The sequence below is a fragment of the Vulpes lagopus genome, chromosome 10 (assembly GCF_018345385.1).
Source record: "Vulpes lagopus strain Blue_001 chromosome 10, ASM1834538v1, whole genome shotgun sequence".
NCBI lineage: Eukaryota > Metazoa > Chordata > Mammalia > Carnivora > Canidae > Vulpes > Vulpes lagopus.
The window spans coordinates 26,955,653-26,969,819 of NC_054833.1; the positions used below are offsets into that span (position 1 = coordinate 26,955,653).

Consider the following 14,167-nt stretch of genomic DNA (forward strand, 5'->3'; position numbering starts at 1 on the left):
TAAAGAGTTCTAAGCTGTAAGCACTTCTCTCTAAGCTCCCAGAAAACATTACATCTGGATAGTATTGTTGCATTCATATTTGTATTCACAAAAAATGACATAGGTATGGAGCTAAGGTATAATAACAGAAGAAGAGGTATAAATCCGTCCTACACACACACACACACACACACACACATCCCAGAAATTTGCCAATCAACATCTACAGTATATTCTCTGGCATACAGAGAGCAGTAATTCTTATTCTCTCTTAAGCCAGAGACTCTTTTCTTCCTCCCAACTGAGTATGAAGAGTCAGATATAAAATTTGTTATTATTTTATTCATATCTCCCTAAAGGCACATTTGATTAGAGAATACAGATATGCTAAAGATTAGGCACTTAACTAGGTAAATCAGCCATTAAAGCTTTTGAAGACTTTTTAAAACCTAAAAATAGGCATCATATTAGATATACTATAATATTCATAACAATTTCTTCGTTGATTTTTTAGGTTATTTTTACATTTATGTTATTGTAGGCAACACTGATATTCTCGACATAAATCTGCCTACTTAAAAAAAAATGCTTGTAGATGAACTCTAACAATCCAAGGAATGTGTTATGACACAGTCTCACAGTACGGGTTCATCTGTAGTTTGGATGTATGAACCACACTTCCTTTTCTCAAACAGGATGATCTAAGGAGAAAAGAAAAGTTGACAGTAAGAAGGAGGGTAAGCCTACTCAGGACAGGATGAGAAGGACACTAGGTTGCATTCTGGGGATGAAGGCAGATCTCAATGTTTATGAAACATGAAAGCAGGGGTAGGGGTGACTTACCTCATTGTCTTCTGGATGAAGCCAAGCACCAGGAAGGTAAAGTGTTCCCTGAGGTCCCATAATTGAATACCGCCCAAGGTTATGTCCATTGATAAACGCAAATCCAGAATTCCAGGTCTGGAAGCAATGAAGTCTTGAGATATAGTAACAGACTCACACTGGCGATGTCTAATCTAAGGCACTTTGGGGAGTGACTGTAAGACTCAATGCTTTGTGGCACTGAAAGCAGCAGAGTTTAGGACGGGATATGTTCTAGAAACTCAGCCAAGCTGGTCTAGGGATGACAGAGAAAAACATGAACCAAACCTTTAATGCTAATGCTACTGTTGTTCCTGCCCCATGATATGTAATGCTGTGGCTTTTTAAAAAGCAGTTGTTCTACTTCCAGAGAGAAGTACCATGTAATAAAGATGAATGCTAATGCTAAGAACAGTTATAAAAGTTACACATTTTTAAAACTCTGCTCACAATACAATGATGAGTGATAGATAGGACCAAGATCTAGGCAAAGAAAACTGAGAGGTAAGAAGACATTGAGACAGTTTTTCCCCTAGAGGCATCTGCTTATTCAGGAAGAGGTGGCTGAGAAGCTTAGCAGAACCTTTTATAGCCTCACAAGTTTAGGGAACACAAATTGGATACCAAGGAAACTTATTAAATAATTTACACCCTGGGCTGTGATCCTGAGGGCCTATACCCAAAGAGAAGAGTAAACTAGAAACAGCTCCGCCATTGGATGAAGCCTGAATCAAATAATTTCCATCCTCATAATTATAGTAAGAGGATTACTAGTGTACCTAAGCCACTCCAGAGGTTGATGTACATTCTCTGACATCATCTTAGGCTTTAAGTTATCTCTAGCGGGGATCCCTGGGTGGCCCAGCGGTTTGGCACCTGCTTCAGCCCAGGGCCTGGTCTTGGAGACCTGGGATCGAGTCCCGCATCGGGCTCCCTGTGTGGAGCCTGTGTCTCTGCCTCTCTCTGTCTCTCTTTGTGTCTCTCATGAATAAATAAACAAAATATTTTTTTAAAAAAGGGCGATCCCTGGGTGGCTCAGCGGTTTGGCGCCTGCTTTCAGACCAGGGTATGATCCTGGGGTCCCGGGATTGAGTCCCACATCGGGCTTCCTGGATGGAGCCTGCTTCTCCTCTGTGTCTCTGCCTCTCTCTCTCTCTCTCTCTCTCTCTCATGAATAAATAAATAAAAATATTTTTAAAAAATTATCTCTAGCATTTTTTATATATAATTTCTGGAACTCAAAAAAATCAAGCAGATGGGGATGGGGAAAACAATATAATAAAAAAAAGTACAAGGAACAATAGACAATAAAAATAGATGCACAGGTGATGCAGATAATGAATTTATAAGTCCCAGGCTTTAAAAGAATTATGCCTATTAAATTAGTATTTAATAGGTATCAAAGACAAGAGCTAGAATTTTGACAGAGAAATGGAAATTATTAATAAGGTTAAAGTTATAGAATGAAAATTCTAAAATGAAAAAACATAGTAGTTTTTTAAAAGATTTTATTTATTTATTGGGAGAGACAGAGAGTAACAGAGGCAGAGACATAGGCAGAGGGAGCAGATCCATGCAGGGAGCCCAATGTGGGACTCGATCCCGGGTCTCCAGGATCACACCCTGGGCTGAAGGCAGCACTAAACTCCTGAGCCACCCAGGCTGCCCGAAAAAATGTAATAATTAAAATTAAGAATTTAACAGATGTTTTGAGTAGCAGATTAGATATAGCTAACTAGAGAATATAGCTAAATATAAACTGACTAATAGGAAATAATAGGATTAATTTAATAGGATTAAATAGGATTAATAAACTGAATAATAGGAAATAAAGTTTTCAAAATTAAGCTCCATGGAAAGAAGAATGAGAAACACACAAGACAGGAAGACACAAAAAGAGATATAACAAAATGATTCTAACATATAAAATTGGAACCTCTGAAATGCTCCAATTAAAAAAATAAAGAGGGATCCCTGGGTGGCGCAGCGGTTTGGCGCCTGCCTTTGGCCCGGGGCGTGATCCTGGAGACCCAGGATCGAATCCCACGTCGGGCTCCCGGTGCATGGAGCCGGCTTCTCCCTCTGCCTGTGTCTCTGTCTCTGTCTCTCTCTCTGTATGTGACTAACATAAATAAATTTTAAAAAATTTAAAAAAATAAAGATTGCTGGAATGCATATTAAATAGAGCATTGAGGGCAGCCCCGGTGGCGCAGTGGTTTAGCGCCGCCTGCAGCCCAGGGCGTGATCCTGGAGACCCTGGATTGAGTCCCACATTGGGCTCCCTGCATGATGGGCTCCCTCTGTATGATGCCTGCTTCTCTCTCTGCCTGTGTCTCTGCCTCTCTCTCTCTCTGTCTCTATGAATAAATAAATAAAATCTTAAAAATAAATACATAAATAAATAAAGCATTGATGTTTATAAGAAAACCATCTAAAATATAAAGGAATTAAAAAAATAAAAGAATAACAGAAAAAATAAAATAGATAAACCTTAAGCAAAAAGAATTTGCTATAGCTCTATTAATATCAGAAAAATTTGACATTAAGAAGCACTATGACAGATAGAAACATCTCCTGATGATAATTTTCTTAATCAACTCTGAGTGATAATGACATATAGAGAAGCTAAAAGTATAGATTCCGAATATATAAGCAAAATTGACAAAATAACAGGAGAAATAAAATTCACGATAATGGAAAATTTTCAAATGTTTCAACAGCTAATAGATAAAGCAAACAGGAATCAGTAAAGACATAAAACATTTAAAATAAGGTGATTAACGAAGTGTAACTAATTGACATATATAGAATATTGATCTGCTACATGCAGAACATACCTATTCTTTCAAGTATACATAATAATCTTTATAACTTTGACCTTATGTTGGACTAAGCAATGTTGTATTTTATTTTTTTTAAGATTTTATTTATCCATTAATGAGAGAGAGAGAGAGAGAGAGAGGCAGAGACACAGGCAAAGGGAGAAGCAGGCCCCATGCAAGAAGCTCGACGTGGGACCTGATCCCGGGTCTCCAGGATCAGGCCCTGGGCCGAAGGCAGCATTAAACTGCTGGGCCACACAGGCTGCCCAATATTTTAAAGTTCTCAGACCACAGTGCAACTAAACAAGAAATTGATAACAAAAAGATTACTATAAAGTATCCCAAAATTTGAAAATTAAACATGTACACTTCTAAATAATGCAGAGGCCAAAGCAAAAATCATGCAGAAAGTTAGAACATATTTGAGCTGATCGGTGATGAAAATAAAACATATAAAGACTTATGGAATATATATCCAGAGTAGGAAATTCCATAAACACAGGGAGAAAATTGTTTGTCAGGAGCGGAGGGGAAGGGAAATTGGGGAAGTAAGTGCTTAATGGGTACAGGGTTTCCTGTAAGAGTCCTAAAAGTGTTTTGGATCTACATAGAAGGAATAGTTGCATTCATTGTAAATGTCCCTAATGCCTCTGGATTGTTCACTTTAAAATGATTAATTTTATGTTAATGTAAATTTCACCTCAATAAATGTTTTAAACTTATGGGATACAACCAAATTCATACTTGAACAAAAAATTGCCTTAACTCATATGTTAAAGAAGAATAAAGCCTACAAGCTACATAAGCACTCATCTCAAGAAATTATAAAAAGAAAGAACATAACTTCTAAGGTTAAAAGTAGATAGACAAAACACGGTATACCTTCAGAATGGCTAGTATCAAAAGAATAAATAAATAAACAAGAAATAGCAAGTGTGGGCAAGGATGTGGATCAAAAGGTATCTGCACTGTTGGTGGGAATGCAAACTGGCACAGCCACTGTGGAAAACAGTATGGAAGTTCCTCAAAAAATTTAAAATAGGATTACCACATGATCCAGTAATTCCACTACTAGGTATTTACTCAAAAGAAAACAAAAACAATTCAAAAAGATATATGCACCTCTATATTTATTACAGTAATATTTTCATTAGCCAATATGGAAGAAACCCAAGTGTCCATGGAGAAGTAAATGGATAAAGATTATATATAATACATAGAATATTACTCAGCCACAAAGAAAAGAATGAAATCTTGCCATTTGCAGCAATATGGATGGAACTAGAGGGTATATTGCTAAGTGAAATAAGTCAGACAGAAAGACAAATACTATACAATTTCAGTCTTTGTGGAATTTAAGAAACAAATCAACAATTAAAAAAAGAGACAAGTGAAAAAACAGACTCTTACATACAGAGAAGAAGCTAGTGGTTGCCAGAGGGGAGTTGGGTGGAGGGATGGGTGAAATAGATAAAGGAGATTCCGAGTACTCTTATCTTTTTTTTTTTTTTTTTTTTTTACCGAGTACTCTTATCTTAATGAGCACTGAGAAATGGATACAATTGCTGAATCACTATATTGTATACCTAAAACTAATATAATACTGGATATTAATTATACTTGAATAAAAAATTTTAGAATGCAAAATAATAGGACTAGGTGATAGAGGAAATTATTAGTATTTAAGAGTTGTGGGGCACCTGGGTGGCTCAGTCGGTTAAGTATCTGCCTTTCGCCCAGGTCATGATCTTGGGATCCTGGGATGGAGCCCCACATCGGGCTCCCTGATCCACAGAGAGTCCGCTTGTCTCTCTCCTCTACCCCTCCACCTCACTTGTGTTTAATTTCTCTGTCTCTCAAATACATAAATAAAATCTTTTTTAAAAAGTTGAACAATTAAAATAATGTGTTAGAAAAATACTAAAATGTCTAATATATTTCATATTTTAAAATAGTTCCAGATCTATTAACAATTTGCAAAGATAGTGCAGGATTTCACAAAAGAACAAAATAAAAATGATAATAATAATAATAAAGAAAATGGGAGAAATGAAACAGAAGATAACTATAAAATATGCTAAAAATTACAGCCAACCATTGATTGTTTGAAAGATTCATACACTGGAAATGTACAAAACGTATCAGGAAAAAAAGAGACGTTATCACAGATGATCTAGACATTAAAAATAAACAATTTAAACATAAAACATTGAAAATTCAGAGGAAATGGGAAAATCTCCCAGAAAAGTAAATTTTATGAAAACTAACTTTTAAAGAAACAAAATCTGACAAGTACTTTAATCTTGAAGAAATTTAATCCACACCTACCAATTTTCCCACAGTGAAAATGTCAGCCCTACACAGCTCCAGAAATCTACCAAACATGTAAGAAGTAATACCAGGCTTACACAGGCTACTTCCCAAATCGTTTATGGGGGTCCTAAAACTTAGGACCAAAACAGGACCAAGATGTCTCAGTCACAAACATAAACACAAAAGAAGTCTTAATATCTATAATAGCCAAACACTGGAAATAATACAAATACCTATCAACAGTAGGCTGTTTAAATATAGTATGGTATTTTATAAAGTGGGACCCCATACAATAGTGAAAATGAATAAATCACAGCCTCACTTAATGGTTGAATCTTAGCAACAAAAGAAACCCCATGGAAAAAGAAGGCACGCTATGCAATTCAATTTACATGTAGTCAAAAGAGGAAGCACTGACTTGGAGCGTTAGAAGCCAAGATAGTGGTTCCCTTTTAGGGACAAGGAGGGACACAGATTGGGAGGGATACTGACAATATTTTATTTTTTTCATCTCAAAATAATTACATGGCATTCACTTGGCGATAATTTATTGCACTGTGCATTTATGTCACTATGTGTGTTCATTCGTACAGAGCTATATATACCAGGTATAGTATTTCTGAAAAAGCAAGTTGCAAAATATAATTTAGGGAGTGAACCCATTAGTGATAAAAGTAATTAGTGCATATGTTTAGGCAAAGTTATATATGAAATCCCACAAACTCTTGGTGTCACCAGTCTGACCCCCTGACCTCAGGAAATTTCTAGTAGAAGCCTCTGTCAATGTTATCCCGTAGGAGCGAAACCAGAGGCTTTTGCCAACTGTTAATTTTAGCTTTTAGAAAGAAACTAACGGATTGCTAGAATAGAAAAAAAAAAAAAAAAAAAAAAACATTTGAGGGCCACACCTGTGCAGATGAACCAGAAAATGTCAGAAGTGACTGTAGCCTCACGACGATTTTAAAATCCCCTTCTGAATATTCACCCCAAGCCCTAGTAAAAAGGTCTGCTTTCCCATTTTCAGGGAGACAGACCTTTGGAAATTATTCCCCACAATCTCCTGGTTTGTACAAATGAGGGAACTCCATTTGGTGTAGTCTGTCTACAATGCACCAAGAAGCGGCCCACTTTGGTCCAATGACACGGGCGGTGTTTAGTTCTGAAAAGTAGAAAGGAACCGGAATGCAGAGTGGGTTGGAAAGAGAAATTCCATCATTTGCTCTCTGTACCTTATTATTTCCGGTTTTCCATTGTGTTTTACTATTTTTAAAATAACGATCAATTAGGAAGATTGAGAAATGTTGGAAGACTTGTTATAAAGAGGATGAGAAAAACAGAGAAAATCAGAAGTATCCCTGCCAGGAACACCATGGGTTTGCTTCCAAACTCTTCTGAAAAGAAGCAGTGATTGGGACACCAGAACTGAGGGGGGCAGCTCACCTACCCGTAGCCTCAAGAAGGTGTCCTTGGGCGACGAGTCCACCTTTAAGGTACCGAGGTAGAAGGCGGGGCCCAAACAGACCTTTGGGACAGGCCTCCAGGTGGCAGAGCGGAGCCTGGAGGAAGAGCAGAGCCTTGAAGAGGAGGAAGACCCTTCCCCAGTCTGCTGCCAACACTGACCCTAGACTCCCCCACTCAGGAATTAAGATTCTGATCCAGGAAGACGTATTAGAGTAGAAGCATCAAAATCAAGAGTCAGGAGATTTGTTCTGGAGTTCTAGTCCTGACCCCAAAGCACTCTATAATCCTGGGTAAATCACTTCAGTTCTCGGAATATGAGCTCTTCATCTGCAAAGTGAAGAGCTTGACCATCTGCAAGCCCCCCGTCCCTCCGAGTGTCTCCCGGGTATAAGAAGGGACGTACCTTTCAAAGAAGCTCATTGTCATCTCCAGAGAATAGATAGCGAAACCCTGCAGGGGCGTGTTATTGATGGTAACTGACCCAGTTAGTCCTGCAGGGAAGGGGTAGGAGAAAGTACGGACAAGGATTGGACACTCTCCAGGGTCCCCTAAGATCATGCAGACTGTAGACGCCTGTGACAAGGAATCAGCCAGGACGGGAGATGCTGGTCTGACCTGCTAGGACCCAAAGTTTCCTACCGTGTGGCTCCATATTGCCAAGAAAGCATCCCACTTAGTATCAGAACTTTCTCTGAAATTCCCAGTGGGGGACTGGGCCCCGCTCCACAATAGGCCAGGGCCCAAACTAAATGTTCTGCTTTAACCTCGGTATCTCACTGCTCAAGGGGTTCATTTGTTCCTCCCAAATGCCACATTGCCCCAACCATAGGATCCAAGTAACCACAAAGAGGGATTACAGTCTGTTTCCCACCTTTCCGTTGGTCTTGAATTTTCCATGAAAAATTGACTCGTCCTTGATTCTCTACCAGGATCCTCAGAAGTTGACATCTCTAAGAACAAACAAACAAGCAAAAGAATTCGGCGTTCCTCCTCGGGATAGACCAGCTCGCAGAGACCACATGGTCTCACAGAGCTTTCACTCTAGAACTCATTCTTTTCTCCAAGTCCCAGATGGACAGACAAGCACAGGGGAGACAAGGGGGCCCCAGAGTCTAGCAGTCCTCCTCTCTCATGAGGACTCTGTGCTCCTGTTCTCAACTCACTCTTCCCTTCCACTTGCTGGTCTGCCTTAGAAAAGGCAGAGAGACTCCGCTGTGGGCCTCTGATCAGGGACCCAGCCAGGGGCTGATGACTGACTCAGGGCCTAACGGGGAGATCCCATTCACACCGAAGCATGTGAGCTACACTCCGCTGCACTGGGGCCTGGGAGATGCAGTTCCGCTTACAGACCTAAGCCCTTGCTGCTGGGACGCCGAGTGGGAAGCAATTAAGGGCAGTGGCAGAGAAAGGAGGTGGTCTACCTCAGAACTGGTCCACGCGTACGTTAGAGTCAGAGGTCTAAGGTAGCGCCCAGACTCTTGGATCACATACCGTCATCGTAGGAACAGTCAGCGTCTTCGCATGATCGTGCAGATGTCCTATATTTACCTCATTCAAAAACACCTGCAAACGAAGAGCCAGCATCAGACTGATCGGCCCACCCACCCGAAGAAAGGAGGCGAGAGGCTCTCACTGAGGAGCAGGTCACCATGACAGAAGAGACCACCCTTGGCGGTCACAGATGCTGGAAGCGGAACAGAGGCCTTCACAGACTTAAGCTGCGGTGAAGCGGAAAGCAAGTCTCTCTGGTTTGACTCTATATTCCCAACGCCTCCCAAATAGCAGGTGCTTGAAAAATGCCACCTAATAGTACAGCTGACCGGTGACTCCCCGCCCCCCGCCCCATAACAGAGTCAGGCTAAATGTTCTCTTACCTCCACAGTCAGCCTGCGGACACCTACCTGTGCTGTATCGTGAACGTCTGCACGCAGAGAACCTCCGGAGCAGATCAAAGTCTCATAAAGCACGAATCCATAGGACTGGCCGTTCCCACCGTTTATAGGGAGGTTCTCCATGTTGACTGGTGTGTTAGACATAACTGGCTATGAGAGACACGGCAGAGACAGGAGCCAGGGTGGCAAGAAGTTGGGATCCTTCTTCCTCAGGCCCTTGGCGTTTTTTGTTGACCCTCCTAAGGGTCCCCAACAGTTCTCTGGATAAGAAATACTAAAACCAGTGCTGTATGATGATGTGCATCATCCCCACATCTCTACTCTCCAGAAAGCTCCAGAGATGGTAGGAACATGGTAGAGAGAACAACTGCTGTTATCATGGGAATCAATGGAATGAACAAGTCTAATTTTAACGTAACTGAAGTTGAACAGGAATTATGCACTAAAGCAAACGTTTAGTTAGCATCTACAACATGCCAATCACTATATTTATCTAAAACAGTGATAGCAGGTGTGAACCTGATGTGAATTCAAGTTAACGTTTTTCCGAACAATTTTATCTCTTCTTCAAAATAAGACAGATAGTCTAATTTGAAAGGGACAGAATGGACCCATAAAAGTTTAGTGATTTGGCCTCTTTGATGGTGAAGAAGAGTCAGAAACTCAGTTTTACGGGTTCCCGATTCTCCGCCTTTTCAGTAGTCCCATCCAAGAGCAATGGTTCATCTGAGCTGAGAAACCAGATCCTCTAACATCCCCCTTCTCCCCCTACGCCGACTCATTCTTCAAGTTCAAACCCTCTTACAGTCTATCCAGAAAGAGTTTGTGGTTTTTGCCTAATCGTTCTAAATTTGGACAAAATCTAAAATATTTATTTTTACATTTCCCAATAAAAAGTCTTTGAAGGCATCTCTACTCTGTGGCCAAAAGCCCTCTCCCCCAGGCCCCCAGGAGCCAACCCCCCATTCCAGCGCCAGGGAGTACTCACTTCATTTAAGTACTGGAGGACATCCCACAGCGGCAAGTAGAGAGAGGGCTTCACAGAAGGATACTCAGCCTTGGGAGTGAGCTCGGGTAAAGGCGGCAGAGGTATTGCTGAAAGAGAACAGGCCATGGGGCAAGAAGTGTCCGAAAGAACTACTGCCCTCTCCCTACCTCCCCACCCCTCCCATGAACTCTCTTACACCAGAGCCAGCAACAGAAGTGGGTCCTATCCTCGCATATGGGTTTACTTCCCCAAGAGTAAGGAGAAACTGGAAATAATGGAGTTGGAACCAGTTTCTAGGCCTGGAGAGCTGACAGATGGAAACCTCTGCAGAGCAGGGCCGGCCATACAGACCCAGGGCTCCCGGGGGCAAGAACTCTGCCTTGGGCCCTCTGGCAACGCCAGCGCTCACCGTCTAGCACACAGTAGATGATTTACTTTATTTAAATAAATAAAACTAAATAGGGTGGCTTTTGCTCTTGGATGTGAGGGTACTACGCCTTCATACTAAGAGGTCTACAAATAGTAACTTATGCAAATCTTCCCAGTCATTACGGGACATGCAGATCACTGTCTTCATCTTTCAGTGAAGAAATGGGCCTCAAGGGCTTGAAATACTCGTGCAAAGCCACTCATCTTTTAAGTAGGAAAACCGAGATTTGAACTTAAGGTTACCCTTGCCATTAAGGCTCCAAGTTTCTGCCCAAAGGGGAACCTTCCCTTTCCTCATCCTTCCACTTTATGAGAAGAGCCATCCCTCAAATGGAAATGACTGCTGAGTACCTGAGACAGATCCAAAGAGTCTTCGAAGCTTGAAATATTTTTCTGTGTAATCCCCGGCCTCTGTGAGCACAGCATCATAGTCTGCAAGACACCAGGGTATTGTTGCCGGCCAGGCAGTCGTCCACAACAGACCTTGTTGCAGCACTGCTGACATGACACAGGCCAGGGCTACCAGAGGCAATGGGAAGACACATCTTCCCCACCCCTCTGACTAGGCCATCCAAGGCTGAGGGTGTGCATGTGTGCAGGGGGTCATGCCACCCTGGGAACACTCCCCACAACCCTTCCTAGGGGTCTGAGGCTGCCAAGATACTGGATTCATCCTCTGTCTTACTTTCTAATGGACTCCTCTTCTCCCCTGGATTGCCCGGATGTGTCAATCAAGCAATCACCATTGTGTATCTTAGAAAGTTCAAGTCAAGGGCTCAGTATATATGATGAATGAAGCAGGACTCTAGGTCTGAGGTGCCCCATCTGCTGCGATGGCAGCCTGTCTGGGGGCGTTAGGAACATCACAGAAGAAAGCAAAAATAGGTAGGAATACCCTGAAAGCTCAGCACACACTGTAGGTCAAGAATCCAGTGATGCTCAGAACATGCTTTTGGAGCCTCCTCTGTAAAGCTCCGTAGCACTTCTGCTGCGGGGTAACCGTACCAGCAAGTACTTGCCATAGCTAGTGACAACACCTTGGTGTATCCCAAAATCTGTGGCCCCATTCATGAAACCGAAGTTGGTTCCACCGTGGAACATATATACATTGAAGGAGATCTCAGATGCAATAAATTTGGTCACAGTCTCCTCAACATCTGTAGGTGAGGAAGACAAGAACACAGGGAAAATTAAAAAGACAGAAGTCTCTGGTGAAATCTTATTCTCAACCCCACCTGTGATCAACTTAACTGTTCTTTCAACCCCCACTACGATTCTAACCAGAAAATAGGTGAAATTGGCCACAACTCCTCCAGGAAACCAAGTCTTATCAATTCCAAGTGCCTGTTTAAAAATTGTTTTTCCTGGAGCATGGACGTAATTTGGCTCCATGTTATACCTATTAAATAATAGCCTAAGAACCCTTATGTCACTTAAATATCTAATGTTCATTGAATTTTTTTGAAATTGTACAAATAATTAGTATAATCTCATTACTCCCTTCTACGGTAAGATCTCTTTGGACACTAGTTTAAAACCACTGCAGTAGTCCACAGTAGCACAGTCCCAATCTTTAGCCACAGGAACTCTTATCTTATCACCATGATTTACCAGGTGTGAGCAACCTCCTCCTGGCATCATAGGGAGTTAGTTAAAAGGTAGTTACGTGTGGGAGTCCACCCTGGCTGTGCTCTTTACTACTTGCACTGACTTGGAGAGCCCATTTTTCTCTTAGAGCCTCTGCTTCTTTATCTGCTAAATGAAAGTCCTAACTCCTACTACCTCATTGGGTTGATGAGAGAACATATGTAAGAAACATGCCATCATTGTGCCCGACGTGAAGGCGATCAGAAAACTTGTTTGTTAGTAGTGGGTTTTGTTTTGTTTTGTTTCAGCTTGAGCAGACTTTCCTCAGTTACCTGGAATTTTTCATTGGTTTATTTCTGGTACAAGTAAGCTTGGTTTTGTTTTTTGTTTTTTTGTTTTTTAAGTGAGCTTGTTTTCATAATATCAATGGCAAAATATCTTTAGTAGCAAAATACTTCTATTAAGTCAACCTCTGTCAGGCACTGTTCTGAGTCGTTTATCACATTTAATCCTTACAACAACCCTACGAGGCAGGTTACATGATAATTCCTGTTTTAGGTGAGGACACAGGCTTAGCAAACAAGGAAAGCTAGTCCTTGGGCAGAGCTGAGATTGAAATCCTGATCTCTTCAGCACCAGGATCCACGCTGTCAACCATCATTGCATGTTGCCTCCTGATAACCACTACCACTTTGTTGACGTTGCTATAGCAATGGCCTGCACATTTAGCAGAGATTATTCAGACTTTTAGCAAATGCATTCCCTTCTTCAGAGATGTTGCCTTTCAAGACCCTTTCCATGACCACCTTGCCTTACCTCTGCAGGCCTGCCCCTGTCTCTTCTATCACTGCACCTGCTTCTTTGCTTCAAAGCACTTGTCAGATATGGAACCCTTGATTTAGTTAATTATCTGTCAATTCTACTAAGTAACAAGCTCTAGGAACCAAGTCGTTTTTATTCATCAGTGCACTCTCAAGCTTAGCCAAGTCCTTGCACATACAGGTGTAGAATGAATAGTTATGGTTGAGTGAGCTAATTAATTAGCAAAGAAATGTGTGAATGATCCATGACTCAGGCCCACCTCTATTTGGGGTCAAACACTGCAAAACACTTACCCTTAGGATTTTTAACCTTATGTTCACTTCCCCATGTGTCAAACCAGCCGACCCAGAATTCCATGACCATAATGGGCTTATTGCTCTAGAAACAAATCAAATCAAATACCAAGTCTGAGAAAATGTAAAAAGAAAATAAAAAAAAACTAAGCACAACTGATGAGAATTTAAGGAACTCATGCTGTTCACGTTTTCAAAATTCAGCATTTTATTCTCCCTCCTTTCCCATCACCCATTAGACCTTTGCCATCATCCATAGCTTTGGTTCTCCACACCCCCCCAAAACATTCACATTCCTTATGCTTTATGTGCCTTCCTGCTGTACTTGGATAGCATCACCAATGATTCCAACTTTGTCATAAGTGAGGCTGGTTTTGAAAGAACTGGCTTTGGACCAAGGACCTGACTGAAATTCCTGACACGGAAACTGAGGCTCACATATACCAAAGGCCCATGGCTAATATCATCCTGAGGGCTTTTCCTCTATGGTGAGGAACAAGACAGGAATGTCCATTCTCACCATTACTATTTAATAGAGTACTGGAAGTCTTAGCCTCAGGAATCACACAACAAAAATAAACAAAAGTCAGTCAGATTGGCAAGGAAGAAGCCATACTTTCATTATTTGCAGACATGATACTCTATGTAGAAAATCCAAAAGACTCCACCAAAAAATTGCTAGAACTAATATATGAATTCAGCAAAGTCACAGGGTGTAAA

The 14,167-nt window shown here is 41.2% G+C and overlaps 1 protein-coding gene across 2 annotated transcripts in view; it reads right to left on the minus strand.

Annotated features, from left to right (window-relative positions):
• Positions 1-337: 337 nt before the first annotated feature.
• Positions 338-14,167, minus strand: part of GLB1L3 (galactosidase beta 1 like 3) — a 42,662-nt gene continuing 28,832 nt past the window's right edge. For both annotated transcript variants that reach the window (XM_041771903.1, XM_041771902.1), the window contains 11 exons: positions 13,448-13,532; positions 11,765-11,902; positions 11,097-11,177; positions 10,317-10,423; positions 9,338-9,478; positions 8,928-8,999; positions 8,308-8,386; positions 7,840-7,927; positions 7,420-7,531; positions 823-939; positions 338-680 (listed from right to left, as the gene is read on the minus strand). In XM_041771903.1, coding sequence (XP_041627837.1) covers positions 615-680; positions 823-939; positions 7,420-7,531; positions 7,840-7,927; positions 8,308-8,386; positions 8,928-8,999; positions 9,338-9,478; positions 10,317-10,423; positions 11,097-11,177; positions 11,765-11,902; positions 13,448-13,532 — 1,086 coding nt within the window. In that variant the 3' untranslated portion in view covers positions 338-614. The remainder of the gene's footprint in view (positions 681-822; positions 940-7,419; positions 7,532-7,839; positions 7,928-8,307; positions 8,387-8,927; positions 9,000-9,337; positions 9,479-10,316; positions 10,424-11,096; positions 11,178-11,764; positions 11,903-13,447; positions 13,533-14,167) is intronic.